This window comes from Camelina sativa, chromosome 20 (assembly GCF_030686135.1).
Source record: "Camelina sativa cultivar CO46 ecotype springtype chromosome 20, ASM3068613v1".
Lineage (NCBI taxonomy): Eukaryota > Viridiplantae > Streptophyta > Magnoliopsida > Brassicales > Brassicaceae > Camelina > Camelina sativa.
The window spans coordinates 1737548-1763509 of record NC_141899.1 but is presented as its reverse complement, the minus strand read 5'-3'; the positions used below and the strand labels follow the sequence as shown (position 1 = coordinate 1763509).

At 41.2% G+C, this 25962-nt stretch overlaps 6 protein-coding genes across 6 annotated transcripts; 3 read left to right on the top strand and 3 right to left on the bottom strand.

The window, feature by feature from the left end:
• Window positions 1-1396: 1396 nt before the first annotated feature.
• Window positions 1397-5082, bottom strand: LOC104768670 (cationic amino acid transporter 6, chloroplastic-like). Its single transcript, XM_010492696.3, has 4 exons — window positions 4512-5082; window positions 3809-4377; window positions 3478-3709; window positions 1397-2169 (listed from the first exon to the last, which is right to left on the bottom strand). The coding sequence occupies exons 1-4, from the start codon at window positions 4918-4920 to the stop codon at window positions 1616-1618; spliced, it is 1764 nt and encodes a 587-aa protein (XP_010490998.1). The 5' UTR covers window positions 4921-5082; the 3' UTR covers window positions 1397-1615.
• Window positions 5083-8250: 3168 nt separating this feature from the next.
• LOC147918396 (uncharacterized) lies at window positions 8251-10263 on the top strand. The gene has a single exon (XM_087505777.1). The coding sequence runs from the start codon at window positions 8251-8253 to the stop codon at window positions 10261-10263; it is 2013 nt and encodes a 670-aa protein (XP_087361903.1).
• A 4160-nt stretch (window positions 10264-14423) lies between these two features.
• Window positions 14424-17158, bottom strand: LOC147918395 (uncharacterized). Its single transcript, XM_087505745.1, has 5 exons — window positions 17030-17158; window positions 16304-16967; window positions 15568-16224; window positions 15345-15472; window positions 14424-15272 (listed from the first exon to the last, which is right to left on the bottom strand). Exons 1-5 carry the CDS (start codon window positions 17156-17158, stop codon window positions 14424-14426), a joined length of 2427 nt encoding a protein of 808 aa, XP_087361871.1.
• Window positions 17159-19773: 2615 nt separating this feature from the next.
• Window positions 19774-21088, top strand: LOC104768669 (transcription factor DIVARICATA). Its single transcript, XM_010492694.3, has 2 exons — window positions 19774-20424; window positions 20538-21088. Exons 1-2 carry the CDS (start codon window positions 20105-20107, stop codon window positions 20866-20868), a joined length of 651 nt encoding a protein of 216 aa, XP_010490996.1. The 5' UTR covers window positions 19774-20104; the 3' UTR covers window positions 20869-21088.
• LOC109131106 (uncharacterized) lies at window positions 21030-22521 on the bottom strand. The gene is made up of 3 exons (XM_019241620.2): window positions 22151-22521; window positions 21479-21559; window positions 21030-21289 (listed from the first exon to the last, which is right to left on the bottom strand). Exons 1-3 carry the CDS (start codon window positions 22328-22330, stop codon window positions 21266-21268), a joined length of 285 nt encoding a protein of 94 aa, XP_019097165.1. The 5' UTR covers window positions 22331-22521; the 3' UTR covers window positions 21030-21265.
• A 291-nt stretch (window positions 22522-22812) lies between these two features.
• LOC104768668 (ACT domain-containing protein ACR12) lies at window positions 22813-25852 on the top strand. The gene is made up of 10 exons (XM_010492693.3): window positions 22813-23280; window positions 23647-23707; window positions 23987-24109; window positions 24282-24376; window positions 24728-24812; window positions 24923-24982; window positions 25142-25197; window positions 25297-25402; window positions 25488-25556; window positions 25640-25852. Exons 1-10 carry the CDS (start codon window positions 23093-23095, stop codon window positions 25700-25702), a joined length of 906 nt encoding a protein of 301 aa, XP_010490995.1. The 5' UTR covers window positions 22813-23092; the 3' UTR covers window positions 25703-25852.
• Window positions 25853-25962: the final 110 nt, after the last annotated feature.

The window sequence follows — 25962 nt, the reverse complement described above, 5'->3', positions numbered from 1 at the left end:
CTGTTTTGTTAGTTTTAGACTTTAGATAGGTTCTTTCTTACATAGCCGTTGAAAAACGAAATACATGTTGTCTTTGTAAAACTCAAAAAAAAAAATATGAAATAAATAAAAATATTGGTAATTAGTTAATCCAATGTAGAATGTAGCATTAAGGTTTGTGATCTATAGGATCAATGAAAATTCAAAAGAGAACACCTCACGCTTAGATTTGAACCCTTTTGCAGAGGGAACTCATTGCTTTATATATAGTAAAGCGGTGTTTCTAGAAAGACATCAAATCTTTGTATTGCCAATAGAATCACATCTTGTTATTGGCAGAATAATGTCAAAAAAAAAAAACAAATCCATAAATACATAAAATATATGAAAATAAGTTTCCAACAATGTGATGATCTTGAAAATAATGGGCTTTTCTTAATTTGGACCCCATCCTTTAAGAATATAGTCACCAAAAAGAGAGAGAATACAAGCAAGTGTCGTCTCCCACTTAAACACAGTTATTTTTAGATTCGAGATATATATCATCCACTTCAAAAAATAATATATAAATGTAATTATGTATATTATCCTAAACCAAATAGCTCACATAATTATTGGGAGTGTTCATTAGAAGAATAAGTGGACTGGATTATACGAACTGAGATCACAGATTCGATCCTAGCTTACACATTCATGATCTATATAAAAACTAAAAATAAAAAATAAAGACATCTTTAATAAACTACTGATAATTTTAGTGTAGTGCCTAAACTTTAGTATGAATATATGTTTATCTAATTGAGTAGCATTAAGTACTCATATAAACTGATCCGAGAACTGAAGTAAAAGTTGAGTTTCGGATCAGTTTATATGAGTACTTACTACTACGTACTTAGTATTTCACTAACCTGATAACTTCAGAAAGGTTCAGAAAATGATAACTTCGTATAATACTACTATACTAGCATACGACCAATATTGTTATATATAATATATAAATAAGAAATAATAAAAGAATGTATATACCTCCTCAAAAGGAATTTGAAACAAAGTGATCGTGAAAAATAAAATAAATAAATGAAAAAAGGAAAGGTGTGATCTTGTTGGATATGAAGTTTCGGATAAAAATCACGTATGTGTGTCTCGTGGGGAAAGATGGGGACCCATCGCTTTCAATTGTACGCCATCTCGTATTTATGAGAGACCTACATTTCCCATTTATTAATCTTATGATCTATCACATAAATTTTTCATACGTGATCTTGCCTTGGAGGATTTGACAAAGATTGATCTATATATGTCACAATCTTGTAACTTATCTATTTTTATTTTTCTATATATATTGTTTTGTTTGGATCGTGTTATAAGTGTACGTTATATAATAAACTGCAACAATAAAATAAGTTATCCTCTCTCATTTTCTCTTCTAAAATTTTATAAAAGCACAAGGGGTAATTACATTTCTTAAAATTCTCTCCTCTATGAAAATAAAGAGAGTTTACATAAGCTTTTTTCCCTAAAGTTAATTTAATTAACTCTCATTAATTATTCAAAACCCCCTCCTCTAAAAAAAATAGAGAGTTTAATTACATTATATAGGCTAAAAAATTTAAATTATATATAAATTAGATACTTTTCACACTACTTCGGTCATTTCTTTCAAGACTTGTCTATCTTCCCGTACCCCAAAAGACCCATTTGTTTCAGCATCAGAACTCGCATGAACACCATATAACAAATACACGAGCACGATCAAACAGGAGCAGACACCAAAACGGGCGTAAGAGGGTGCGTCCAACGAACCAAGCAAAAATATGTTCAAAAAAATCGACACGCACGGGGTCCACGGCATGAACGGGACTCCCCATAACTCGGGTTTCCACGCCTGAGGGACCATGCAATGAAATATCAACACCATGGCTATAGCCACAACTGCGATGGCGCCGAGCATGAAAGCTTTAGGCTTGCCTTCCGGCACAAATTTCCAAGTGAGAGTGAAGACGAGCGAGGTTATGGAGAATAGTGCTAGGAAGGAAAGTGTCGTCCATGGCTTGGTAGGTTGGAGATGTACGTAACGTCTGAAGATGAGAGCGTTTGCGACCATGTAAAAGACGAATAGTGTTCCAATAGATACAAGGTTTAGGAGGACGTTTAGGTCTGTGAAAAGCGCAAGAATCGCCGTGAAAATGCCTGAAAAGAATAAACAATATGAACATTAATAAGATTTTGTCATATTCTCTCTGTAACTGTAGATGATACGACCGAGGGAAAAGTCCAAATTTGAAATGAATGGTGGAGGGAGGGATTTGTTCCTTTGTCTTGTTTTTTTGTCAAAGTAGATACGGAGAGGACAAAAGAAGTGAGAAAACGTTAATGCTATTGATGGATATAGCAAATGTGAGTTAGTGGTTGCTAAAATTAGTAAGGATAACGTTGAAAGATGATGACCCTTTGACAACGATCCATTTTGCTACAAAGAGTATGCATATAAACATGACTCTAGTTAAATGTAATTACACGTTACTTGTGTTCCAATCTGCAAATAATCAAAGTTCCATTATTTCTTCAATGTCTCACCAAGATGGTTATTATTCTAAACTGGTAGTGGTACCTAACTAAATTAGTCACACGAGTTGCATAGCTCAGCAAGATTTTCCGAGAACTACCCAAAAGTTGGAGTTGTGAAAATATCAGCCGACTATTATTATAGGCTAGTTGTATCTTCACAATATTGAAAATGATTGATTATTTAGTCGTCCAATGGATGACTAATATCCAACTATCGTAAGCGATTTCATTTTTAGAAAAAAAGTGGAATATGTAATATTAACACTAAGGGAACACAAAAAGAACTAAAGAGACCCACAAAATCCATCACAATCAAGACCGCAGAAAAATATTGAATCTTTGAACCCCAAAATAAAAAAAGAAAACCCCAAAAAACTAAACTTTTCAGAGAGGATAAAAGAAACCAGTGGTGAAGACGACATCTTAGCTAGCAATCGGGACTCAGATGCTCTCTCTGTGACTCTTGTCTTAAAAACACCATAAATAAAAACTCACAATAAACCGTGTCCCTACGTACTAGATATACAACGTACAAATTAAATCCCTTGTCACGATCGAAATCGATACCAGAAGATCTTTTTTTTTTTTAAATGGTTTGGGTTGCGTCAAAAAGTTTTTGATCTTAAAAAAAAATATAAACTGAAGAAATGGACACGTATTAGATAATGTAATCACGTGGTTCGTGTGATCTTGAGAAGACGTTAAAAGTTCAAATCAATAAAAAGAAAAGATCATGGAAACAAATCGAAACGGGTACGTTCTAATATAATTTGGGGTCCCCTTTTTAACCTAACTGGCCTTGCCTCTTTTTTTTCTTTTCTTTCTAACTACAACACTACACATATCATTGGGTTTGGACTTTGGACAGTAATAAAATAAATGTTTTTTTTTTAATTTGGTGAATGAATGAAAAAGACAAAAGAAACGTACCAAGAAAAATGGAGGCGTTGACTGGCGTAGATGTTTTGGGATGAATCTTAGAGAAGCAAAAGGGGACCACTCTGGACCGTCCGATGACGCACATGTATCGAGCCTGACCTAACATTGCCACCAAAAGTGATGTTAATATCCCAAAGCTTGCTCCTATCCCCACCACTTTCGTCACCCATTCCCAGCCGTTCGATCCTTTGAACGCCGCTGAAAACGGCGCCTCCGGATCTATCTGCACACACACACATCCCCCGCCGTTTTTCAGCTTTACACTCACACTACGTGCCGTCTTCATTTAAATAAATTAAAAAACAATTTAAAAAGTACGGACCAGATCGTATGGGAGAAGCATTGACATTGACACAGCCATGAGACAGTAGAGCACTGTGACGATCGCCACGGAGCCAGAGACACCGACGGGGATGTCTTTCACCGGATTCTTCACCTCTTCCGCCATGGTTGAAACGGCGTCGTATCCTATGTAGCTCAAGTAAACCATGGCGGCTCCGTTAAAAACACCCGCCGCACCGAACGGGAAAAACCCCGACGGATGCTCTGGATTCGCCGGTACGGATAAATTCTTGGAATCTCCTTTCAGAAACCCCATCACGATCACGAAGAGTACGAATGCGATGTGAAATGCAGTCATGATCATGTTCACCTTCGAGCTCTCCCTCGTACCGCAACAGATGATGACGGTGATTGCGATGACTACGACAACTGCCACCGGATCGATCTCGTTGAATCCTTTTGGTAGACCGGTGACGAAGAATCTCCACTTTGAAGTTGAGATCCCAAAAGCTGATCCTAAATAAGCCGTGAAGCTCCTCGAAACGGCGGCGTTTGAGAATACGTAGTCCAGTATTAGATTCGCTCCGGTGAAAAATGCTGGGAACTCACCTGAAACGTGGGGGAATGTAACAGAATCAGTTACGAATTTGAAATTTGAATTTTTTTTTTCAGAAATTGTAACAGATTGATCGGAGGAGGAGGAGAGTTGTGTGATTTTTGGCGGGAGAGAGTTAGAGACTAACCGAATGTGACACGGACGTAGCTGAAGGCGCCGCCGGCGACGGGGAGATGAACGGCGAATTCAGTGTAACAGAAAGCGGAGAGGAGAGCGCAGAGTCCGGCGATGGCGTAAGAGACGACGATCGAAGGACCGGCGTAGATTCGACTGGCACGTCCGGTGGTTACAAAAACACCGGCGCCGACCATCCCTCCGATTCCGAGTCCAATGAGATCATACCACCGGAGAGTACGGCGCATCTGTTCGCCGGAGACGGCACGGACGCGGCTCATCTCCTCGGATGACGTCGAGACGGAAACGGCACGGCGGGATAAGCGAGAAGGCGTCTCGGAAAGAGAGTTGAGGTAGACGCGGAGACTGGAGAAAGAAGAGTGACCGCCATCGCCATTGTTGTCTCTGCTTTGCACCTCCATATTTTGTTTTTCCACCGGCCAGATTCGGGTCGGGTCGGGTCGGATTGTGGAGGAGGAGAACTGAGAATTTATGTGAATTTGACAAGAGTTTGGTTTTTATAATAGAGATTAGGAAAAGTGAAAAAGAGAAGAATAGAAGGACAAAGACGTAATTATATTCACATTAATCACATAAGCATCATCAGCTTCAAAAGCTTACTACTTGTTGTATGTACAAAAGATGCTTTTCATCTCTTTGGTCCAATTAGATTTAATTTTTATACTAAGTAATTATGCTAATGCTTTAATTGATTCATATACTAAGTACTACAATTTAGTAAACTAGTTTAGTGGTATATAGTATGATTTTCACATTTAGCTAAGCTTGTTAACCCTTTTTGTTGACCACATAACCACTAAAAATGGTAGGTTAATAAATGCAATTAGACTAGTCTGGTGAGACTGAAATTTTTGTAGACTTACAATTTATAAATTTTGTGGTCAATGCTAAATGAGGGGATTAGTGCTAATTTAAATACCATAATAATAATTGTAGATACAGCTAACGATTGGTTGTTTTGAAACGTAACGACTCTCTGCTTCAGAGAAGCCTCTTCTTTTGGTTAGTTCCCGAGGTTACGAAACCGTCACGGACGTTAAAAAGAGAACAAACTAAATTAACGGTGTTTCGAAAAACTTCCGTATGTTTTAAGACACGGTAACGACGTTATCACTAACGGCTATGTGGGGTTTAAAGATTCACACGTGTGGCAATGAAGGTGACACGTGGGACGTTTGTTTTGTTTTGGTTTTCAATGGATAAGCACACGGGTTTTATAAAGAGAAACGTGACCCGAATTTGAGGATATAAGTTCTTTTCTTTTTAAAAAAAAAAAATAGTAGTATATATTTTTTCGAACAAAATTTAATTTTTAGTTACCATATAGTATGCATGAGTGGGTTGTATAGAAAAAAAAAAGGAGAGTTAATCTCTGTGATGAGGGCAATGCAACATATGTTTGTAACGATCTTGAGTTTCCTCCTTACCGAAAGTGGCATACGAAAACAATGACTCAACGCCTTTAGAGAAGATAATCTTTTTGTCAAAAGACTCCAATATTTGATTATGTTAAATTTTGGATATATAATGTTCTCACGTGATGAATGGCAGAATTTAATCCAAAACTATGACTTTGTTGGGTGGTCAATTTAATTAGGTCCAAGTCGATATAACATCTATAATGGTGTATATATATGATGTATAAGAAAAATGAACATGGTTATACAGACTGTACTCAATGTAAGCTTAATATCTAAGTAGGACTTGTCTACTAGACTATCACAACTAAAACTAAATCAGGTGAGAATATGAATGATTAGTATATGGTGTGTCTAATTTCTACCGCTCCCAATCGCACCCATACCTGGATAGTATGAACACATTGCATTATTGATCGCTATTTTCTTTCTTTATCGGACGCTCATTGCATTGAATTAACACACACTACCTTATCCAAACCAATAGTATGAAATATCTACTTCAATTATCACTCAAGAGAACTCTCCGAAGCCCATTTTGTTTTCACAATAAATATAATCAGATGAGTGTCACAACCGTTGACACATATTCGTATCAACCACACATACATAAATACATATATATAACTTAATTTCGATTAACAGATATTTATTAGGGTTTGTATGGTGACTCACCACCAATCACGTTTCACATTCTTGGTTTAATAAAAGAGTAGTGAAATTAATAATGAAATAAAAACAAAAAGATAATGTGGAGTGGTTTATACAGTGAGTGGGATGGTCAAATCTGATTTTAGATAAGATTCAAAACTCAGTTTTCCTCAATCCGACCACGTCTCACACACGCCCTGTATCAGACCTGCCCATCTCTGTTTACCTTATAATTAAATAAAGAATAATATACAAAACTAAATTAACTGAAATGGGGTTTCAAATGTATAAGCTGTATACATTTATAATTTTCTCCTCTATTTACATAAAATTATGTGGACGAAATACCAGAAATTCAAGAAGAGGCCTAATATATGAAAAAATTGTATCCAAAAAAGTATAAAAGTTTCCTAGAATTAGAAATGCCTGAATAAATATGTTATAACAAATGTTTATGAATGAGACTCCATAAATTTTAAAATATAAGATAAATTAAGTGAGCTAGGTTTAGTGTGGATCAGATCAGCCCACAAAATAATCATGTATCCTTGGATAAGCAATTAGCTTACCAGACAATGCACAAGTCCTTTCAAAGAATCTATCTAAAAGCCCATTCTTTTTCAAACAAAATCTAAAACGCCCATTTCATCTATTCATTAGAATTATCTTCCCTTGAATTTTTTATTTGGGCAACTAGCCCCTTCAAACTTGCAATAGTTACGTACGTTTTCGACGAAAGTATTATTACCGTTTGCTTCGGAAATTTACTTCACCAGTGTAACCTCTCTTCTACTTTCGAATTTATGTATCTTTTGTTCCTAGCACCACCCCAAATACTCTAGCTCCATTCGTTTATTTTTCTCTATATATTATTTTCCAAAATATTTTTGAAGATAATATCAAAACTAAACAGACAAAAATGCTTAAAATAGCAAGAACTTAGTAGACTTTACTTGGAAGGCCACGTGACGGCTAGATAAGAGGCCACGTCATCTAGACGCACCAGTCAGATGCCAAAAAGTATCCTTCGGAAACAATTGGCAGAAGACACGTGGCTTAATACTGGTGAGGAGGTCGGTCCAAGGCACCTTCGTCTCGACTCCGTAACGTATCCATCCACTTTAATTAGTGCATCCAATTAAATTAGTAAAAGTGTGTGTTGTATCCACGATCTGCCATTTCGGGTAATAGGTAAGAGGGCCTAGACCGGGCTTGTTTAATGGGCCGAAAGCATGTTATTCATCGGCCCATCAGGCCCGGAGAAAGAAAGATAGCGTGGAGACGTTTCATGCTGGTCAGCTCGCAGCTCGGGCCCAGTCAAAGATTCCTGCATTCAAGAGGATTAATTAGTCCGCGCAAATCGTGCCCTATTAATTGTACATTAATTGAGTAATTAATTGGTCGGTATAAATATGTAAGGGGGGTGTCACTTGTAAGGGATCCAATAATTTTTCCAGAAACAGCAATACAAATTCAAATTCTCAAACTCTTTCAATTTAGTTCGGAACTGTTCTACGGCGATAAGCTCCTCCACATTTAAATCACTTCGGAAGGAGAAGCTCATTCTCAGTTCTCACATTTGGCGCTAGAAGGAGGGGAGTTATCGCCTGACTCTCGCTAGTTCCGACTTCTTACACAAGTTCATTCCGCAAAACCACCGCTATGGCAACCAGCTCTCCCAATCAGGTATCCTTGGAGGTGATCCAGAAGCTCCTACAGGACTTGTCCGAGAAGTCCGACCGTCAGCAAGCCGCCTCCGCCGCCCTTACTGAGCGTTTCGACAGTCTGGAGGGCCAGATCTCCGCTCGTTTGGACGAAGTCACGACGTCCGTAGTAGACCTCTCAGCCTCCCACCGCGCGTACGCCGATCGGGTCGATCTCCTATCCTCTGACCAAAACCCACGTCGACGTGCTTTGGATTTCTCCGGTGTGACTCCACCTTCCACTTCGCAAGGAGCAGCAACAAACGTCACTCCGGGAGATTCGTTCCCGCCTCAAACCAACACGCAAACGGCGCTACCGCTGGCCGGCGATGGTCACACACCGGTTCAGCCCGGCGTCGTTCGACCTTCCGAGGTCCCAGTCCGTCTTCCTCTCCCTGTAGATGGAAACACTTCGGCTTCGGGGTATACTGTCAATCCCGAGATCTTCCGCATGCAGAGCGAAATTCAGGACATGCGGTCTGTGATGCATAGTGCAACCACCTCAGCTCCGGATATATTCCGAGTGATCGAGGAGTCGAGGCGAACTCCTTTTTTCGACCAAATAGCCCGAGTCCGCATCAAGGATACTGGCAAAATTAAATTCTCGAGCTACGAAGGAAAAGGAGATCCGACCAATCACCTCAAGACTTTCTTGCTGACAGCTAGCCGGGTGGACCTCGAGCCCCATGAAGCAGACGCTGGGTACTGCAAGCTGTTCGCAGAAACGTTTAGTGGACCGGTACTGCTTTGGTTCGCATCTTTAGCAGCTGGCTCCATAACAAACTTTACCGAGCTGTCGACCTCGTTCGTCAAGCAGTATTCTAGCCTAATCGAAACTGCGGTGACGGATGCTCAGCTTTGGAACTTAAGCCAAAAGGCTGGAGAGTCCCTTCGGTCTTACATAACAAAGTTCAAGGAGATCCAGGTCAAAATTCCCGGACTCTCGGACTCCACAGCCCTGGCCGCGCTTAAGAACGGCCTCTGGCACGAATCTCGCTTCCGCGAAGAGCTGTCCGTGAATCGTTTCCCAACTATTCAGGACGCATTACACCGGGCTTCGAACTGGATAGTCGCAGAAGAAGACAAACTCGCCGCTGCGCAAAAACAAAACGCCCCGCCTGCAGGGAAACCACGCTTCGAAGCACCTGCCAAAAAGACTCCGCATACGACTCCGAAGTCCGGGCCGAGCACTTTCGCAGTCACCCAATCTCCCAAAAAGAATTCTCCAAAGAATTCACCATCCAAACCATCATTTTCACCGCGCTCCAAGAGCGGTGTACTCCCGAGTAACAAATGGGTCCGAGATGAGGACACGTACTGCGAGCTCCATAAAACCAACAGTCATTCTACTCGTGACTATAAGAAGCTGATGCATCTCCTCGCAGAAAAATATGTGGCGGGAGAAATGCCGAATGTCACAATTGAGGAATTGGAGCAAAAAGCGATTCCCGAAGTGGACGAGGACGCTCCACCTTCAAAGAAACCAAAGCAGTCCGATGGAAGTGAAGCTCCCAAGAAAAGAATCGACGTGATAATGGGAGGATCGCGTCTATTTCGGAACTCCATCACTGCGATCAAAGACCACCAGCGGAAGCTCACTAGCCCCCAGCCGAAGCGAGCTAAGTTGATAGCCAGCGATCTACCTGAAATTTCTTTCTACGAGAAGGAAACTGAGGGGCTGGACACTCCGCACGATGACGCGCTCGTCATCTCGCTTGACGTAGCGAACCACGAATTCTGCCGAATCCTAATTGATACTGGGAGTTCGGTAGACTTGATTTTCCTTGAGACGCTCACCAGAATGGGTATCAGGAAAGAGCACATCGCAGGACCGCCCTCACCCTTGGTCTCGTTCACTAGCGAGACGTCGATGTCTTTGGGCACGATCACACTACCAGTGTCCACTCAAGGAGTGGTTAAAATGGTGGAGTTCACGGTCTACCTCGCAAGCCACAAGCTCCTGATCCAATAGCAACCACAGCTCGAGGTCCCGAAAAATCCAGTTCGGAAGCAGCTAAAAGGTGACCTCACTGAGTCCATTTTCATCAATGACAAGTTCCAGGATCAAGAAATCAAGATCGGAGTGGGATTGGATAGCGAGCTCCGTGCCGCCCTGATAACCTTCCTGAAAGAAAGAATGGCCACCTTCGCGTGGTCCGTAGACGAGATGCCCGGCATCAATCCAGAAGTTATTTCCCACGAGCTGAATGTGGACCCTACATTCCGACCTGTAAAGCAGAAGCGAAGGAAGTTGGGTCCTGAGCGAGCTGAAATCGTTAACAAAGAGGTTAAACGTTTGCTGAAGGCAGGACAGATACGCGAAGTAAAGTACCCTGAGTGGCTCGCAAATACAGTGGTAGTCAAAAAGAAGAACAGAAAGTCGCGAGTCTGCGTTGATTTCACCGACCTGAATAAGGCGTGCCCCAAAGACAGCTTTCCACTTCCGCATTTCGACCGGTTAGTTGAGTCCACTTCGGGTCACGAGCTGATGTCCTTCATGGATGCATTCTCTGGCTACAACCAAATCCTAATGAACCCGGACGACCAGGAGAAGACTGCATTCATTACGGACCGCGGGATCTATTGCTACAAGGTGATGCCTTTCGGGTTAAAAAATGCGGGAGCAACTTACCAAAGACTGGTGAACCGAATGTTCGAGCATCAACTCGGAAAAACCATGGAAGTTTACATTGATGACATGCTGGTAAAATCAATGGAAGCCAGCTCGCATCTCGCCGATCTGAAAGTCTGCTTCGACGTCCTGGATCAGTTCGGGATGAAACTCAACCCCACGAAGTGCACCTTTGCAGTTCCATCAGGAGAATTTCTGGGGTATATCGTCACATAAAGAGGAATTGAAGCGAACCCGAGGCAAATTAATGCTTTCCTGTCTATGAGTTCTCCTAGGACCTTGCGCGAGGTGCAGCGCCTTAACGGACGGATCGCAGCTCTCAACCGCTTCATCTCTCGATCTACGGACAAATGCCTCCCTTTCTACCAGCTGTTACGAAAAGGGGGAAAAAATTTCTTGTGGGATGCGAAGTGTGAGGAGGCATTCGCCCAACTCAAAGCTTATCTATCTGAACCGCCGGTCTTGGCGAAGCCTGAGTTCGGAGAGCCACTCTTTCTTTACGTAGCCGTGTCGGATAGTGCGGTCAGTGGAGTTTTGGTTGGTGAAGAAAGGGGGGAGCAGCGACCAATTTTCTATATCAGCAAGTCATTTACTGGGGCGGAGTCGAGGTATCCTATGATGGAAAAATTGGCCCTAGCAGTGGTCACTTCGGCAAGGAAGCTGCGGCCTTATTTCCAGTCCCATACAATCATAATCCTGACGACGCAGCCGCTTCAGACGGTATTACATAGTCCGAGCCAATCCGGACGGCTGGCTAAATGGTCTGTTGAGTTGAGCGAATATGACATCGAGTTCCGGACTCGTACCTGTGCGAAGTCACAAGTGCTGGCCGATTTCTTGATCGAACTCCCACTAGCCTCTTCGGCTAGCGACAATATCGAAACTCCATGGACGTTGTATGTTGATGGAGCTTCTTCCAAGTCGGGGGCAGGAATTGGGGTCCGTCTCACTTCTCCTACAGGCGAAGTGATCGAGCAATCGTTTCGCTTGGCTTTCAGTGCGTCCAACAACGAAGCCGAGTACGAATCTTTCCTTGCCGGCTTACGCCTCGCAGTGGGGATTGGTGTCCGAAAACTTTGAGCTTTTTGTGATTCGCAGCTGGTCACCAACCAGTTTTTGGGGGAGTACGAAATAAAGGATGGCCGTATGGAGGCTTATTTGTCCACAGCTCGGGAATTAGTCGCCAAGTTCGAGGAGTTCGAAATCACTAAGATCCCATGAAGTGAGAACTCCGCTGCGGACGCTTTTGCATCTCTGGCATCCACTTCGGATCCTGCGACGACAAGGATCATTCCCGTCGAAGTCATCCAGTTTCCAAGCATCCGGCTGGAGAGCACACACGTCGTGACCCGCGCAATGAAAAAACAGTTGGCCGCTGTGGAAGCAACTCGTAAGACGGCTGCGGACTCTTTACCCTCGGAGGATCCGGACCCTGTCTTGCCTACTCCAATGGAAGTTCACCCACCTGTAGCCGAGCTCGACGCGAATTCAACTCCGGCATCATCGAGCTCACCAGCTGACAATCAAGCTGTTATCCCACATGTCACTTCGAGCGACACGAATTCTAACAGCTGGGGGGCAGAGGACTGGCGGAGCCCGATCTGGGCTTACCTGGAGAAAGGGGAACTCCCAGCCGACAAATGGGCAGCTAGGAAACTCAAGGTCATCAGTGCGCGGTACTGCGTTCACAACGGAATACTTCTACGCCGAAGTGTAGCTGGTCCTTATCTAACTTGCGTGGCTGGTAGAGAGCCCGCGATGCTAATGCGAGCTGTTCACGACGGTCCCAATGGGAATCATTCCGCAGGTCGGACTCTTGCTTTCAAAATCAAACGGCAAGGTTATTTCTGGCCTACCATGATCACGGACTGCGAAAAATATTCTCGAACTTGTGAGAAGTGTCAGAAGCACGCCCCGTCAATTCATCAACCTACCGAGCTCCTGTCTTCGGTGTCCGCACCATACCCATTCATGAGGTGGTCTATGGATATCATCGGTCCATTACATCGAGGACCAGGAGGAGTCCAATACGTGCTCGCTCTTACCGACTATTTCTCCAAGTGGGTAGAAGCGGCAGCCTATGCGAAAGTAACAAGTGACGAAGTGGAACAGTTCGTGCTTAAAAGTATAATCTACCGCTACGGTGTCCCATGTGAAATCATTACGGACAATGGCCCACAGTTCATCTCCTCGAAGTTCGAAGAATTCTGCGCGAAGTGGAAAATTCGACTCAATAAGTCAACTCCTCGTTACCCGCAAGGTAATGGGCAAGCCGAGGCAATGAATAAGGTCATACTTGCCAACTTGAAGAAACGGCTCGATGCTCGTAAGGGGCGCTGGCCGGACGAACTTCAGGGCGTCCTCTGGGCGATCCGAACAACACCTCGGTGGGCCACTAATGAGACACCTTTCTCCCTGGTTTACGGAGTTGATGCCGTAGTTCCAGCCGATATAGAAGTGCTCGGAGTCCGTACCTCGTTGAACCCACTCCGAGTAGAGGAAAATGAGGAGTTCCTACAGGATACTCTTGATACAATTAACGAGCGTCGGGACCAGGCGTTAGTCCGGATCCAGAATTACCAGAACGCGGTGGCTCGGTACTATAACTCTAAAATCCGAGGCAGACCCTTGGCAGTGGGCGACCTCGTCCTCCGGAAAGTCCATGAGAATACCGAGGAGCTAAATGCAGGGAAGCTGGGAATCAATTGGGAAGGACCATACAGAATTACTCGCGAAGTCCGAAATGGAGTTTATCAGCTCGAGGATTCAGAGGGAAAACCAGTCCCGAGGTCTTGGAATTCTCTACACCTTAAACTTTTTTACAGCTAATTTCTTTGTATCGAACTACGATCTGGCTTGATCCCGATAAGGGTACGTACGCAGCCCACTTCGGGTCCAGCTATCCATATTAATAAAACTTAAAGTTTTCTTAAAATTTTTTTATTAATAATCGCAAATATAAAACAAAAAGCCGAAGTCTAACTTCGCATCTATCATTTAAAGCCGAAATTTAATTTCGCATCTATCATTTAAAGCCGAGGTCTAACTTCGCAAACCTAAACCGAAGTCTCACTTCGTATTTAACTTTACTTTAAAGTTAATGTTGCGGAAATTTAACGAAGTCCTCACTTCGTACTCCGTTTTACTTATTAAAGTCGAAATTTTGTTTCGCAAAATTCTTACTTAAGCCGAAGTCCTCACTTCGCACTCGGCTTTACTTATTAAAGTTGGGGTGTCATCTTTTCGAACTGTTTAACCGAAGTTCTTACTTCGTGATCACTTCCGCTCTTATCATCTTTCCGAACAAAGATTGTGGATATGAAGTTCGCATTTAGCATGACAAAAACAATAATTTGCAAAAAAAAAAAAAAAAAAAAAAAAAAAAAAAACAAAAAACAAAACGGAGTGGTCACTTCGACCAAAACACTCCGGAGCAAGTCTAAAAACAAGTACTACAAAACAGGGGGGCAACTCGTGCCAAGACAACCCCAGAATAAGAACTATTGATTTGGAGGGGCAGGATCAGACGCCGCCTCGGAAAGGGCCAAGCCCATCTCCGCTAGCTCCCCTTCCGACCTGGTGGTCGCCAGATAGTCGTCCATCCCCTGGTTCGAGAGTTGCCCGAGGTTAGTGCCGGACTCGTCGATTGTGACGTTAAGCGGGTGCTTGTTGCATAAGAGATCGGGCGTATCCGCCAAAAGGTTTGAGAATGCAGCGAGGTCGAGTTCATGGGGAGTTACCTTTGAAACCTTCTCGTCAGCTTCCTCTTCGTCAGTTTTCAGGAGTCCGAGCTCGGCCTCCATATCTTGGATCTCGCCCCTAGAGATCTCTTCAACCAGCATTCGGTTAGCCCTGATCTCGGTAGCTCGGATCTGAAGCGGGGCTAGTTTCTCCCTCTCTTCGAAGGTGACCTTCACCTCCTCGACTAGAGGACGGAGAGTCCGCCTCATTGCCTGCCTCTCCTCCCTTCGTACCGTCTCAATCTCGCAGCTGTTGCCAGCCTCGAGTAGCTGATTGCAGAGCTCGATCTCGTGCAACCTACTCCTTGCTGCCTTCGCATCCTCTGCGGCCTCGTAGTAAAGGTCCCCCGCCTTCTTTAGCTTGTCTCGGAGGTCCTCGTTGGCAATTCCGAGGTCAAGCACCTGTACCTCGGCTCTCTTCATCCGAGCCCGGATTTGTTCGGCTTTCTCCACGGTAGCAGCATTCTCGGCCTCTAATCTGGCATACTCCTTCACCTGGGCTTCCAGGTCAGCAATCTTTTCCCGGAGAAGGCCCACCTCGGAAGATGAAGGTGAGGCAAACAGCTGATCTTCATAAGATGCTACCGAGGAGTTGAACTCGATCATTAGCTGGGAAATCGCAGTTCGTTAAAAACGGCGAAGGTGGTAAATAAAAAAGCTGAGGAAGCATGTGTAACTAACCTCCCCAATCTTGTCCGCGAAGCGGAAGAAGTTCGCACGGTTGAGTTCGGACATGTCCGCAAACGCCGGAACCCGAACTCCTGGCCGAGTGTAACTCCTCATCAGATCAGCTGGGGACGCAGGGGGAACTGAAATGGACGAACGATGTCATTCTACTTGGTCCCCGAGACCCAGCAAGCAAAAAAAAAAAAAAAAAAAAAAAAAAACCTCAGGTTGTCATGACCTCGGGGAGAGGAACGACGTTCCTTTGAAGGCGGCCTGCCAGAGGAATCCCCGGACTCCTTAGATCTCCTCTCTGAGGAAGGACCCCTATCTTTCGAGCTGGACTTACCTCGCTCGTCTCCTGACGAACCAGTCCGAGCTCGGCTCTTCTCGCGAAGAGGCGAGGAAGTCTCAGGTTCCTTCCTCTTTTTGGATGAGTCCGCCTGCTGGGAACTGACCTCGACGGGGGGAGTTATAACCTCCCGCGGCTCGTCACTGGAATCAGCTACAACAATTACGGCGGGCTCGGGCGAGCTGGGCAGAGGTTCGGAGGCCCCCGTAGGCAGCTCGGAAGAACCAGTGGGGGGTGCCAAAGCCCCGTCTACCTCAGGAGTAGAGGGACCAGACTTCTTAGGAAGGCGAGCTTTGCCTTCGGCGAGGGCCATCGCCATCTGTTTCTTCGCCTCTTTTTCGGCAATTCGGCACGCCCTTTCTTCCCTGTAGTTCATCTCCGAAACGCTTAAGGGCGTGGAAAAGACGAGAGAACGCCTTCCGAGCCTCGCCGTGGACTCTCTGATCCTCTCGCAGGAGAAAGAGTCCCAAGCGATCTGTCCCTGGCTACAGAACCTCGAAAAGAACTCCGCAAACGTAGGGCAAAGCAATCCGCGTTCGAAGTGATCTGAAAAGGAAACAGTTAAAAGTGAGACTAAGAAACAAAATTACACTCGAGCTGGACCTAGTAGGAAACGCTAGTCTACCAATTTTCGAGGTCCACTTCGAAACGAACGAGCTCGTGCGATGGCCGAAAGTGAGCTCGTTGACCGGGAAGAAGAAATAAGATTTCCTCCATTTCTCGTCTTTCTCAGGCAGGTCGTCGAAGACCTTCAGTCCGGAGAGCGGGCTCACGTAGAGTGTACCCTTAGTGCGACCCGTCTTCACGGTGTATACCTGGAGGAAGTCCGCCAGTGATAGCTGGTAATTGAATTCTTCCCCCAGGGTTTGCAAGCACATAATGGTCCGAACGAAGTTCGGGCACATTTGGGGGAGAGCGAAGCCCAGTTCGAACATCATCTTAACAATGAGTTCGGGAAGGGGAAACGACAGACCACACGCGGAGAAGAAAATCTCGAACGCGCAGCAGTATCCCGGAGGAGGGTTCTCCAGGGACTCATGGGATTCCGGGAATCTGAGTTCAATCTCAGACGAAATCCCGGTGGAGCCTCTAACCTCAGCCAGGTTCGCCGCCGAGAGAATTGACGGCGGATGAGGGCCAAAAGTGCCTGGAATCAGGGGTTTTTTGGGTTTACCAGACGAGGATTTCGGAGGAGACATTCTTTTCTGGGAAATTAGTGAAGAACGAAGGAAGAGCAAAGGTTTTTTCCGATGAAAGTAGAGAGATTTACGGGAGAAAAAAGAGAAAATCTAAGAGCATAAAAACATAAACACGATTGAGGATTAAGGGTGAGAGAGAAGTCGAGAGTTACCTTTATACACGGCAACAGAAAGCAATGATTGCCTGGGGAAGTGAAAGGTCTCGCACCGTTTCTTTTCTCTCTTATAACCAACACGCCACCTAGTGGGCCCCGAGGCTTGTTCTGGAAGGCAAATCCCATCATTACCTCGATCAAATCGTGGAGATATGGGGAAATATTCGGTTTCCCGAAATTGATCGCTTGAAGGTCAAAAGTCCCCCGAACTGTTCAGCTCGGGAGACTTGGGGGGCAACTGTTGTACCCACGATCTGCCATCTCGGGTAATAGGCAAGAGGGCCTAGGCCGGGCTTGTTTAATGGGCCAAAAGCATGTTATTCATCGGCCCATCAGGCCCGGAGAAAGAAAGATAGCGTGGAGACGTTTCATGCTGGTCAGCTCGCAGCTCGGACCCGGTCAAAGATTCCTGCATTCAAGAGGATTAATTAGTCCGCGCAAATCGTGCCCTATTAATTGTACATTAATTGAGTAATTAATTGGTCGGTATAAATATGTAAGGGGGGTGTCACTTGTAAGGGATCCAATAATTTTTCCAGAAACAGCAATACAAATTCAAATTCTCAAACTCTTTCAATTTAGTTCGGAACTGTTCTACGGCGATAAACTCCTCCGCATTTAAATCACTTCGGAAGGAGAAGCTCATTCTCAGTTCTCACAGTGTGTTAAACCTTTTTTTTTCTTTTAAACAAGTAAACTGCGTGTGAAGAAGAAACAAGTACAGCTAAAGTACTAAAATATTAGTTGAAGTTCCATTGTTTTCTTTAGTTAATTTGTTGAAGGTCGTTGAGAATATATATAGTTTAAAAAAAGTACAAGGGAGATCTACGGATAAGATAAGACAAACTCGAGTGTTATATCTTATCATAATAATACGTATAAAAAATCAAACAGTTACAAACAAACAGTTGTTAATGTAACAAGAAAATACTACTATCCATTTTACAATCCATGCTAGTAAAATTATTAAATACTAGTATAATTAGGTACTAACCCGTGGAAAATCACGGGCTAAATTTTTTTGATGAAAAATTATAATAAATTATTTTGTTATTTTGTTATTATGTTATTTATAATGATTTGTGATAAAAATTCAGTTTGCTTATATTATAATTTTTTATTTTAAAAATATTTATTAAAAACCTGTCAATAAAATATTTGTATGTGCCATATAATAAATAAAATTATTTAAACATTTGTCAATTAAAGGCAATTCTTGTTATAGTTGTGAAGTAGGTAAAAAAATATAACTAATATGTAAAAAAGAGCAATTACATATAGCTAGCGAATATTATGAAAAACTTCTTTGAAAACAACATTATTGTTTTTTTCGCTCGTTTTCCTTTCTTGTCTATAAAAATTTTAACCTATGGTAAATTTTTTTTTGATAAAGTTTATAATTGTAGTTTTTATTTAATTAGATTTTTAAAATCTTAGCTGTTAATTTTTTATATACAAATTAGTTTTATTCTAATAGATTTTATCTTCTTTTCTACAATTAATTTTATTTAATGTGTCCCTGATTTTCGTTTTTAATTAATTATATTTATTTCATTAATTAATTAATCTAAAATAAGTTTTTCTTATGGCAATTGAATGTAATTTTTTACATATTTTAATGCTAGTTTCATATTTGTACTTCTCAATTAATATAGTAGGATTACAATCCAAACTTTATTTTTTTAATTTAAGTATAAACTTCGTTTAAACAAGGCATGAAAGTGCTATAAATATTGAATAGCATTCTGAATTAATGATGAACTAATTTAAGTAAACTCCTTTAAACAAGGCATAAAAGTGATATAAATATTAAATACTCCCTCTGTATCATAATAGATGATTTTCTAAAAAAAAAAATTGTATCACAAAGATTGATTTTCTGTATTTTTTTACTAATTAATGCTAAGAAATTGTAGTTTTCAAGAATCATTGATTGAGAATTTAATTTTTAATGAATTACTATTGGTTGATAGTTATGAAAATATATTCTTATAAATAAAAATGTATTTATACCTAAACATTCAATGTTTTTCTTAATTTCTGTGAAACTCCTAAAACATCATCTATTTTGATACAGAGGGAGTATTAAATATTAAATATATTTGCAGTGCAAACTTTTGACAAAAATTAATTTAAGTAAACTCGTTTAAACAAGGCATGAAAGTGTTTAAACAAGGCATGAAAGTGCTATGGATATTGAATAGCATTCTGAATTAATGATGGACGTGAGTTTTGGAGCTTTTAATGAATGGTCACCACTACACTTCGGACTTGGGATTAAAAACAGTTGAGAATTTGATTTTGACTTAATGATCCAACTGTCAAAAACATTATAGTCAAACTTTGCGGTACAGAATTTCACATCAAACGTTTGAACAATCACTTTTTTTTTTTTTTTTCATCACGAGAAGATGAAAATAACTTTTTACTAGTAAGTATGACTAAAAAATTATAAGGGAAATCACAGGGATAACCATAACTATTACGAAAGTGAAGTTAGGGGTTGTAGTACAAAAATAGTGACAAGGAGATGTAGACAGTACTGTGTGATTGAATCGAGAATGTGATTGAATCGAGAATGTGAATCCTAAAGACAAGTCTTTCTAGATTGATTGCTTTTTTCGTATTTTTAGGCGGTTAGTTGTTTTTTTTCCCTTCAATATCTACGTGTTCCAATATTATTGGAAAAATTAAGTGGCATTTGCTTATTATAAAAAAGAAATGAAAAAAATAACTGTAACAAACTCGAAGCAAAAATTCAGTAAGTCAGGTCAGGTGTAACCCTAAAATTTAAAAAAATTAAAATTAAAAAGAGAAAAAAAAGAGAGAGAGAGACAAAAGAAGACATCCCAATTGCAGAAGAAACCGTGTTGAAGTTGGTCTCTGAGCTGCTTCTTCCTTCCTTATATTTCATTTTTAATTTTCCAGCTCTTCTTTTATAAAAATCCTTCACACACCCAAAAAAAAAAAAGGAACAGAATCCGTATAAATTCTCCAACCGGTTCTTCCAACAAATTTCAGGTTCTTGTTTTTGTAAAAAATCATCACATCAACAGAGCGGTTATATATAATATGGCGTCGAGTCAGTGGACAAGGTCGGAGGATAAGATGTTTGAGCAAGCTTTGGTTCTTTTCCCTGAAGGATCTCCTAATCGGTGGGAGAGAATCGCTGATCAGCTTCACAAATCTGCTGGTGAAGTTAAGGAGCATTACGAGGCTTTGGTTCATGATGTCTTTGAGATTGATGCTGGTCGTGTTGATGTCCCTGATTACATGGATGACTCCGCCGCCGCCTCGGCTGGTTGGGACTCTGCTGGTCAGATCTCTTTCGGCTCTAAACATGCTGATAGTGAACGGAAAAGAGGAACTCCTTGGACTGAGAACGAACACAAGTATGTCTTTTTTGTTTTTATCAATCAATTTTTGAAAAAATTAGGGTTTTGAGAATTTAGGAATTCAATTTGCTAAATTTAGGTGATTGATTACATTTAATCTTATGGTGCAGATTGTTTCTGATTGGATTAAAGAGATATGGTAAGGGAGATTGGAGAAGCATCTCGAGGAACGTTGTGGTTACGAGGACGCCGACGCAAGTCGCGAGTCACGCACAGAAGTATTTTCTGAGACAGAACTCGGTTAAGAAGGAGAGGAAAAGGTCGAGCATACATGACATCACGACGGTTGACACTAACTTGGCTATGCCTGGGTCTAACATGGACTGGACTGGACAGCACGGGAGTCCTGTTCAGGCACCGCAGCAGCAACAGATTATGTCTGAGTTTGGTCAGCAATTGACTACTCCTGGTCATTTTGAGGATTTCGGTTTTCGGATGTGAAGTTAAAGGGGAAAGAAGAAATTGTGATGGGGGTTTAGTTTTTAATAGGGGGTTTTACTCATTTTATGTGAATAGGAAAGAAGAAGAACATAGGATTGGGTAATTTTCTTTATACAGATGATCATGATGCTGAAAGAATAAAAATTATGTATAGGGGAAGCTTTTTGTAAACACAGATATGTTTGGTATTTTGAATCAATGCATATGGTTGGTTTCTTCAGTTATTATTATAAAACTTGATTTCTTAGAACACACAAACAAACATACATCAGCAAGGTTGAAATCTCTGTACAAGTACATAATCTCATACACAAGAGAGGACAAAGGTCAAAAGGCATTATTATTTTTCGCTACCGCTTGCCTTATGACCGGATTCTGCATACTGCAAGTGATGAACTCATGGCTTGCTTCCCTCAGGTTTCTGCACAAGAGAGTGAAAGCAAACAAATCAATGAACAGGTTCATTTGCTGTGTTCAGCTAGATTTTCGTTTATTGTGAAATTAAAACCAAAATCAGGTCTAGAAATCCCCTTCTGACTACAAGACATGTCGTAAAACTGAAGACTTGATTTGAAAAGTACCGATGGTAGTTGATGGTATGAAAGTTTACCTTGTCTGCACTTCCTTTCTCATTAGCTGACTTCTGTTGCTCGAGTTTTTTCTTCCTCTCCTGTATCTCCTTCTCCATTTTCTACAACAAAAAGGGTCGAATTCTTAAATAATTGAGTTTTGAATTAGAAGAGAAATAGCTTCATAATCAAGACTACCCCCCCAAATAAAATACATCAACATCAATAGTCACGGCCAATTCTTCTTAGGCTGAGTAATGCAAGTGGAGTAGTCTATCCCTATAGATGCAAGTAAGTCTATCACTCTTAACTATGAGCTCAACCTCAAACCAAAAAGGAACAAAACAACCTATAGAGATTAGAGATTGCTAAAAAAAATGTCAACAACACACACAGTTCTTCTCCTTTCTTCAACAAAGATCACAGCAACATAACTTCAATTCTTTCCCTCTGTATGAACTAATGCGCCTTGAAAAACTAATCCATCTATAGATCAATAACCACGACTGTGCAATTCAATAGACAACAATTGGATCCAATTGTATGATAAGAATAAGCATCGTTCGGATCTTAGCAGTCTTTTCTCATAAACTTAAAAAAAATCAGTGCTTAACGCCATTTCCCAATAAGTAACAGAAACAAACTCTGATAGCATCTATATACAGAGATCATGATTCATGAGATGGAAAAGGTCGAAGGTGAAGAAGAAGAACCTGGATGTACATGCTCTCTTTCGCGCGTTCCTCTTCGCTGAGCACACGACCTGTGTCGTCGCTGAAGCAACGAATCGCTGTTCCTCGAGTCGATTCCACCGAGCGCGATCCTCCAATCTGACTCTCCCCCAAGGATCGAGCCAACCTAAGCTTTGTGATCGCAGAGCGAGCCGCCGACATTTTGCTAATCCGTGTGAAGATTTCTCGAAATCGTTACTTTTTTTTTTGGTAGAAAATGTCTTTAGAGTGAAACGAGGCAGTTGGGCAGATAGATTGCCAGATTCGGAGTAGCCGGGTTCAGTCCGGGTCCGGGACGGGCATAGAGGTTACACGGCCCAATAGCCCAATAGTAACCAAATAACTTATTATTTGGTTTAATGGGCCAATAAGCTACGGCATTCTCCAGGCTCATCTTCGAGATTCTTTTTTTTTAAGAACTCTTTCCTTTTTTGAGTCAACGAACAACAATCTCAGGCCAATAATTGCAATACAGCATCTGTTTTACATTAGGATGTTAAATTGGTTTATAAAATATCTGCAAACAAGTCGGATTGGCTTGGAGGAGAAAAGAATAGTTTAAAAAGAGAAAGATATTTGGTAGAAGTTTGAACGTCAGCAACCAAATTTATGCGTCTAAATTCGTCTCACTAATACATTATTTTATAGTAACAATTTGCAAGTTTTTAATTAATTACTTGTAGAAACCATATTAGGAAAAAAATAAAAATAAAAGCTTTTAGTTGATGTACAGGTGGAGCATCTCGGTAGTGACGTCACACATCAGCAGATTCAGCACTCCATCATCTCTTTGTTAACACAAAACGCCAATTTTATCGCCATCTTTTATAGATTTCGGTGCTCTCTCTTCTCTCTCTCTCTGACTTCGGAGGAGAAAGAAAAAGAAAAAAAAAGAAGGAAAAAAAATTCTTGTTTCAAACTTCAATGGCGTTCTCGAGTTCTATCGTCTTCTCTGTAACTCATTCATCTTCTTCGTTAGCTTCGCGTCCTTCTTCTGTGATCAGCAAGCAGATTCCGTTTCCCGCTCAAATTGCTTCTCCAGATCTATCATCTGCTTTGTTCGATGATCGTCGCAAGTTCGTCGGAGGTGTAATGTCTCTCTTGACAAAGAGGTTAGTTACTGCGTATTTCATATATATCGTTTCTCTCAGATCTTTCCGTTAAGTTTACTAGAGATTCGCAGTGTTCTTTGCTCACTCTGATAACTCGATTTTAGTAATCTTTGCTTGGTTGATTCTACTATAATCGTTGCTCTGTATGTGCTCGAACGATTTGGTAAACGGAACTTATACTAGATTCTCGTTCGGAGTAGTTGGATTTGTAGTTATGATTCTTGAACAGATTAGATTAAATTTCGATTAACAGATTAGAGTTCTTTACGGTATGCGATACATGTTTCTCTATGAACTGATTGCAAATTCTTGTTTGTATGAGTTATCTGAGGTTGTTGATCCGTGCTTGTTTGTTTTGATATGCAGTATAAGAAACCGTGTATATGCGTCGATTAACAGCATTGATGCCACTACTCCATCTTATCCGGTCAGTAACTTTGCCTCAGTCTTTTTTTTGTTTCATCGCTATTAAACTATTGATGTTTCTTGGATCTATACATCTGGCTACCAAGGACTTACATGTATACACACGCAGAAGCTCAGCAACTAAATGTGGAGAGTATACGGATATGTGTTGATGATATGTATACTATTTGATATTGTGAATTTGATTTTCTCATGTTTTAATAGGGAAAAGGGTCTCTCCGTATGAGTTTTGTGTTGACGTGTGCTTTGAGATGACATTTGCTGGAAAATTTGATCGCAGAAATCAGAAGATGATGACGATGTCGTTCCAATGCCAATGGTTATGATAGACCAGGATGCTGACCCTGAAGCTACCATTGTACAACTCAGTTTTGGAAATCGTCTTGGGGCTCTCATTGACACTGTGAGCGGTTCTATTTCCTGTTTTGGTTTTATGTTCTATCTTTATCTATGTGACAATTGCTTTAGCTATTCTTGATCTACTGGAGCATTTTTAATATCAGTATCAGATTATCACCGAATTTTGTAGAAACTTGCCTTGTTCTCGGCTTATAGATCATTGTTGTGTTTGGCAGATGAGGTCGCTGAAAGACTTGGGATTGGATGTTGTAAAAGGAACTGTCTCAACTGAAGGATCTGTTAAGCAGACCAAATTTTCTATAACAAAACTGTAAGAAGGGTTCTTCTTTATCTCTTTGCTTTAGATGATTTTCTATCACTTAATGACCTCTCGCTTGTTCAATAGGATGCACAAGTTTGTCAGGATCCACTTTGTGTTTATCGTTATGAGATTCCCTTAAAAATTTAGTATCAAATTATGCTAGTATAGGATTCTGCAGTTGTCCTCTGAAGTTCATGATTGACTTTGGGATATACTATTCCTCTGAAGGATTCTCTTAAAATAGATATTTAGCTGGAGACAAGTGAATCTGATCAAATATTGGTGCTGTGTGCAATTATCATCTTCAGCTACCTGTATCCAGTTATCAAAGTTGCCTGAATTGACTCTCTTTTTGATCAGAGACACTGGTCGGAAAGTGGAAGATCCTGACTTGTTGGAACAAATCCGATTAACGATCATCAACAATCTCTTGAAATACCATCCGGTCTGCTTCAGTTTTCTTTATCTCTTTACCTTAATCACCATAACATCCAAAGAGGCCTGCATGCAGCTGTTGTATATTTTGTTCAACATTGCCTTTTGTTTGTTTTGCAGGAATGTAGTGAGCAACTTGCTATGGGTGAGACCTTTGGAATAAAGGCTCCAGAAAAGAAGGTAATGTTTACTCTGCTTGTTGGATGATGCTTATGTGTCCTGTAATTTATACATAACTATATTCTTATGGCTAAATAAGATGTAAGATGTGTGCAGTAGTATTTAAAGAACTTTATTTTTCTGATGCCTAAATTCTGTTTTTGATTCATTTGGTGACAGATTGATGTCGATATTGCGACACACATTCATGTGAAAGAAGACGGACCAAAGAGGAGGTATGTATTCACTATACAGTACATCACAATATGTCACATTTCAAAGTAGCCCTGAAGAGATAGTTTACATGATCCTCATCGTTTTCCTGTTTTCTCTAGCCTGCTTGTTATAGAGACAGCAGACAGGCCAGGTCTTGTAGTAGAGATGATCAAAGTAATGGCTGATATCAACATAGACGTGGAATCCGCAGAGATAGACACAGAAGTACTCAAAACTCTTAAAACCTCCATATGTACATAGAGTGTGTGATTCCATTCTATAATAGTAACGTTTACATTGTCTCTCTCAGGGATTGGTTGCGAAGGACAAGTTTCACGTTAGCTACCAAGGGCAAGCACTGAACAGATCTTTGTCACAGGTGTGTTTTTTTGTTTCTGGTACTTTGTACTTTAAACCTTAAAAAGAGAAGAGGTATAAAAAGAATCAATTTCTCTCCTGCAGGTTTTGGTGAACTGTCTGCGTTACTTCCTGAGAAGGCCTGAAACTGACATTGACAGCTATTAATAAGCTTTTGTTTGCTCCAAACAGAAACTGATCTTTCTCCTTTATCTGTGCGATCTATCAAGTCTTGTGTTTTGAATATGATGTGGAAACTCTTAATACTATACTGAACCATTGGGGCTAAAGAATAAAGATGGTTTGGTTCTTCTTTCACTGAGCTATATAAGCTGTTCCTTTTGGTACACTACAGATAATGGTTTCAATATCCTGAGATCTCTGAACATCGACATCTACTAATAATAAGCTTTTGCTGGCACCAAACA

Bases quoted from the DNA above. Each gene is read 5' to 3' on its own strand.
- LOC147918395 (XM_087505745.1), bottom strand. From the start codon at position 17,158: ATGGGATTTGCCTTCCAGAACAAGCCTCGGGGCCCACTAGGTGGCGTG. The intron at 16,968-17,029 runs GTAACTCTCGAC...TTATGCTCTTAG, and splicing joins TTCTGTTGCCGTGTATAAAG to ATTTTCTCTTTTTTCTCCCG. The intron at 15,273-15,344 runs GTTAGTTACACA...GCGATTTCCCAG, and splicing joins TCGCGGACAAGATTGGGGAG to CTAATGATCGAGTTCAACTC.
- LOC104768669 (XM_010492694.3), top strand. From the start codon at position 20,105: ATGGCGTCGAGTCAGTGGACAAGGTCGGAGGATAAGATGTTTGAGCAA. The intron at 20,425-20,537 runs GTATGTCTTTTT...CTTATGGTGCAG, and splicing joins TGGACTGAGAACGAACACAA to ATTGTTTCTGATTGGATTAA.
- LOC104768668 (XM_010492693.3), top strand. From the start codon at position 23,093: ATGGCGTTCTCGAGTTCTATCGTCTTCTCTGTAACTCATTCATCTTCT. The intron at 23,708-23,986 runs GTCAGTAACTTT...ATTTGATCGCAG, and splicing joins CCACTACTCCATCTTATCCG to AAATCAGAAGATGATGACGA. The intron at 24,983-25,141 runs GTAATGTTTACT...ATTTGGTGACAG, and splicing joins TAAAGGCTCCAGAAAAGAAG to ATTGATGTCGATATTGCGAC.
- LOC147918396 (XM_087505777.1), top strand. From the start codon at position 8,251: ATGGCAACCAGCTCTCCCAATCAGGTATCCTTGGAGGTGATCCAGAAG.
- LOC104768670 (XM_010492696.3), bottom strand. From the start codon at position 4,920: ATGGAGGTGCAAAGCAGAGACAACAATGGCGATGGCGGTCACTCTTCT. The intron at 3,710-3,808 runs GTCCGTACTTTT...GTGTGTGTGCAG, and splicing joins TGCTTCTCCCATACGATCTG to ATAGATCCGGAGGCGCCGTT. The intron at 2,170-3,477 runs GTACGTTTCTTT...TATTCTTTTCAG, and splicing joins CAACGCCTCCATTTTTCTTG to GCATTTTCACGGCGATTCTT.
- LOC109131106 (XM_019241620.2), bottom strand. From the start codon at position 22,330: ATGTCGGCGGCTCGCTCTGCGATCACAAAGCTTAGGTTGGCTCGATCC. The intron at 21,560-22,150 runs GTTCTTCTTCTT...TTTTTGTTGTAG, and splicing joins AAGAGAGCATGTACATCCAG to AAAATGGAGAAGGAGATACA. The intron at 21,290-21,478 runs GTAAACTTTCAT...TCTCTTGTGCAG, and splicing joins AGAAAGGAAGTGCAGACAAG to AAACCTGAGGGAAGCAAGCC.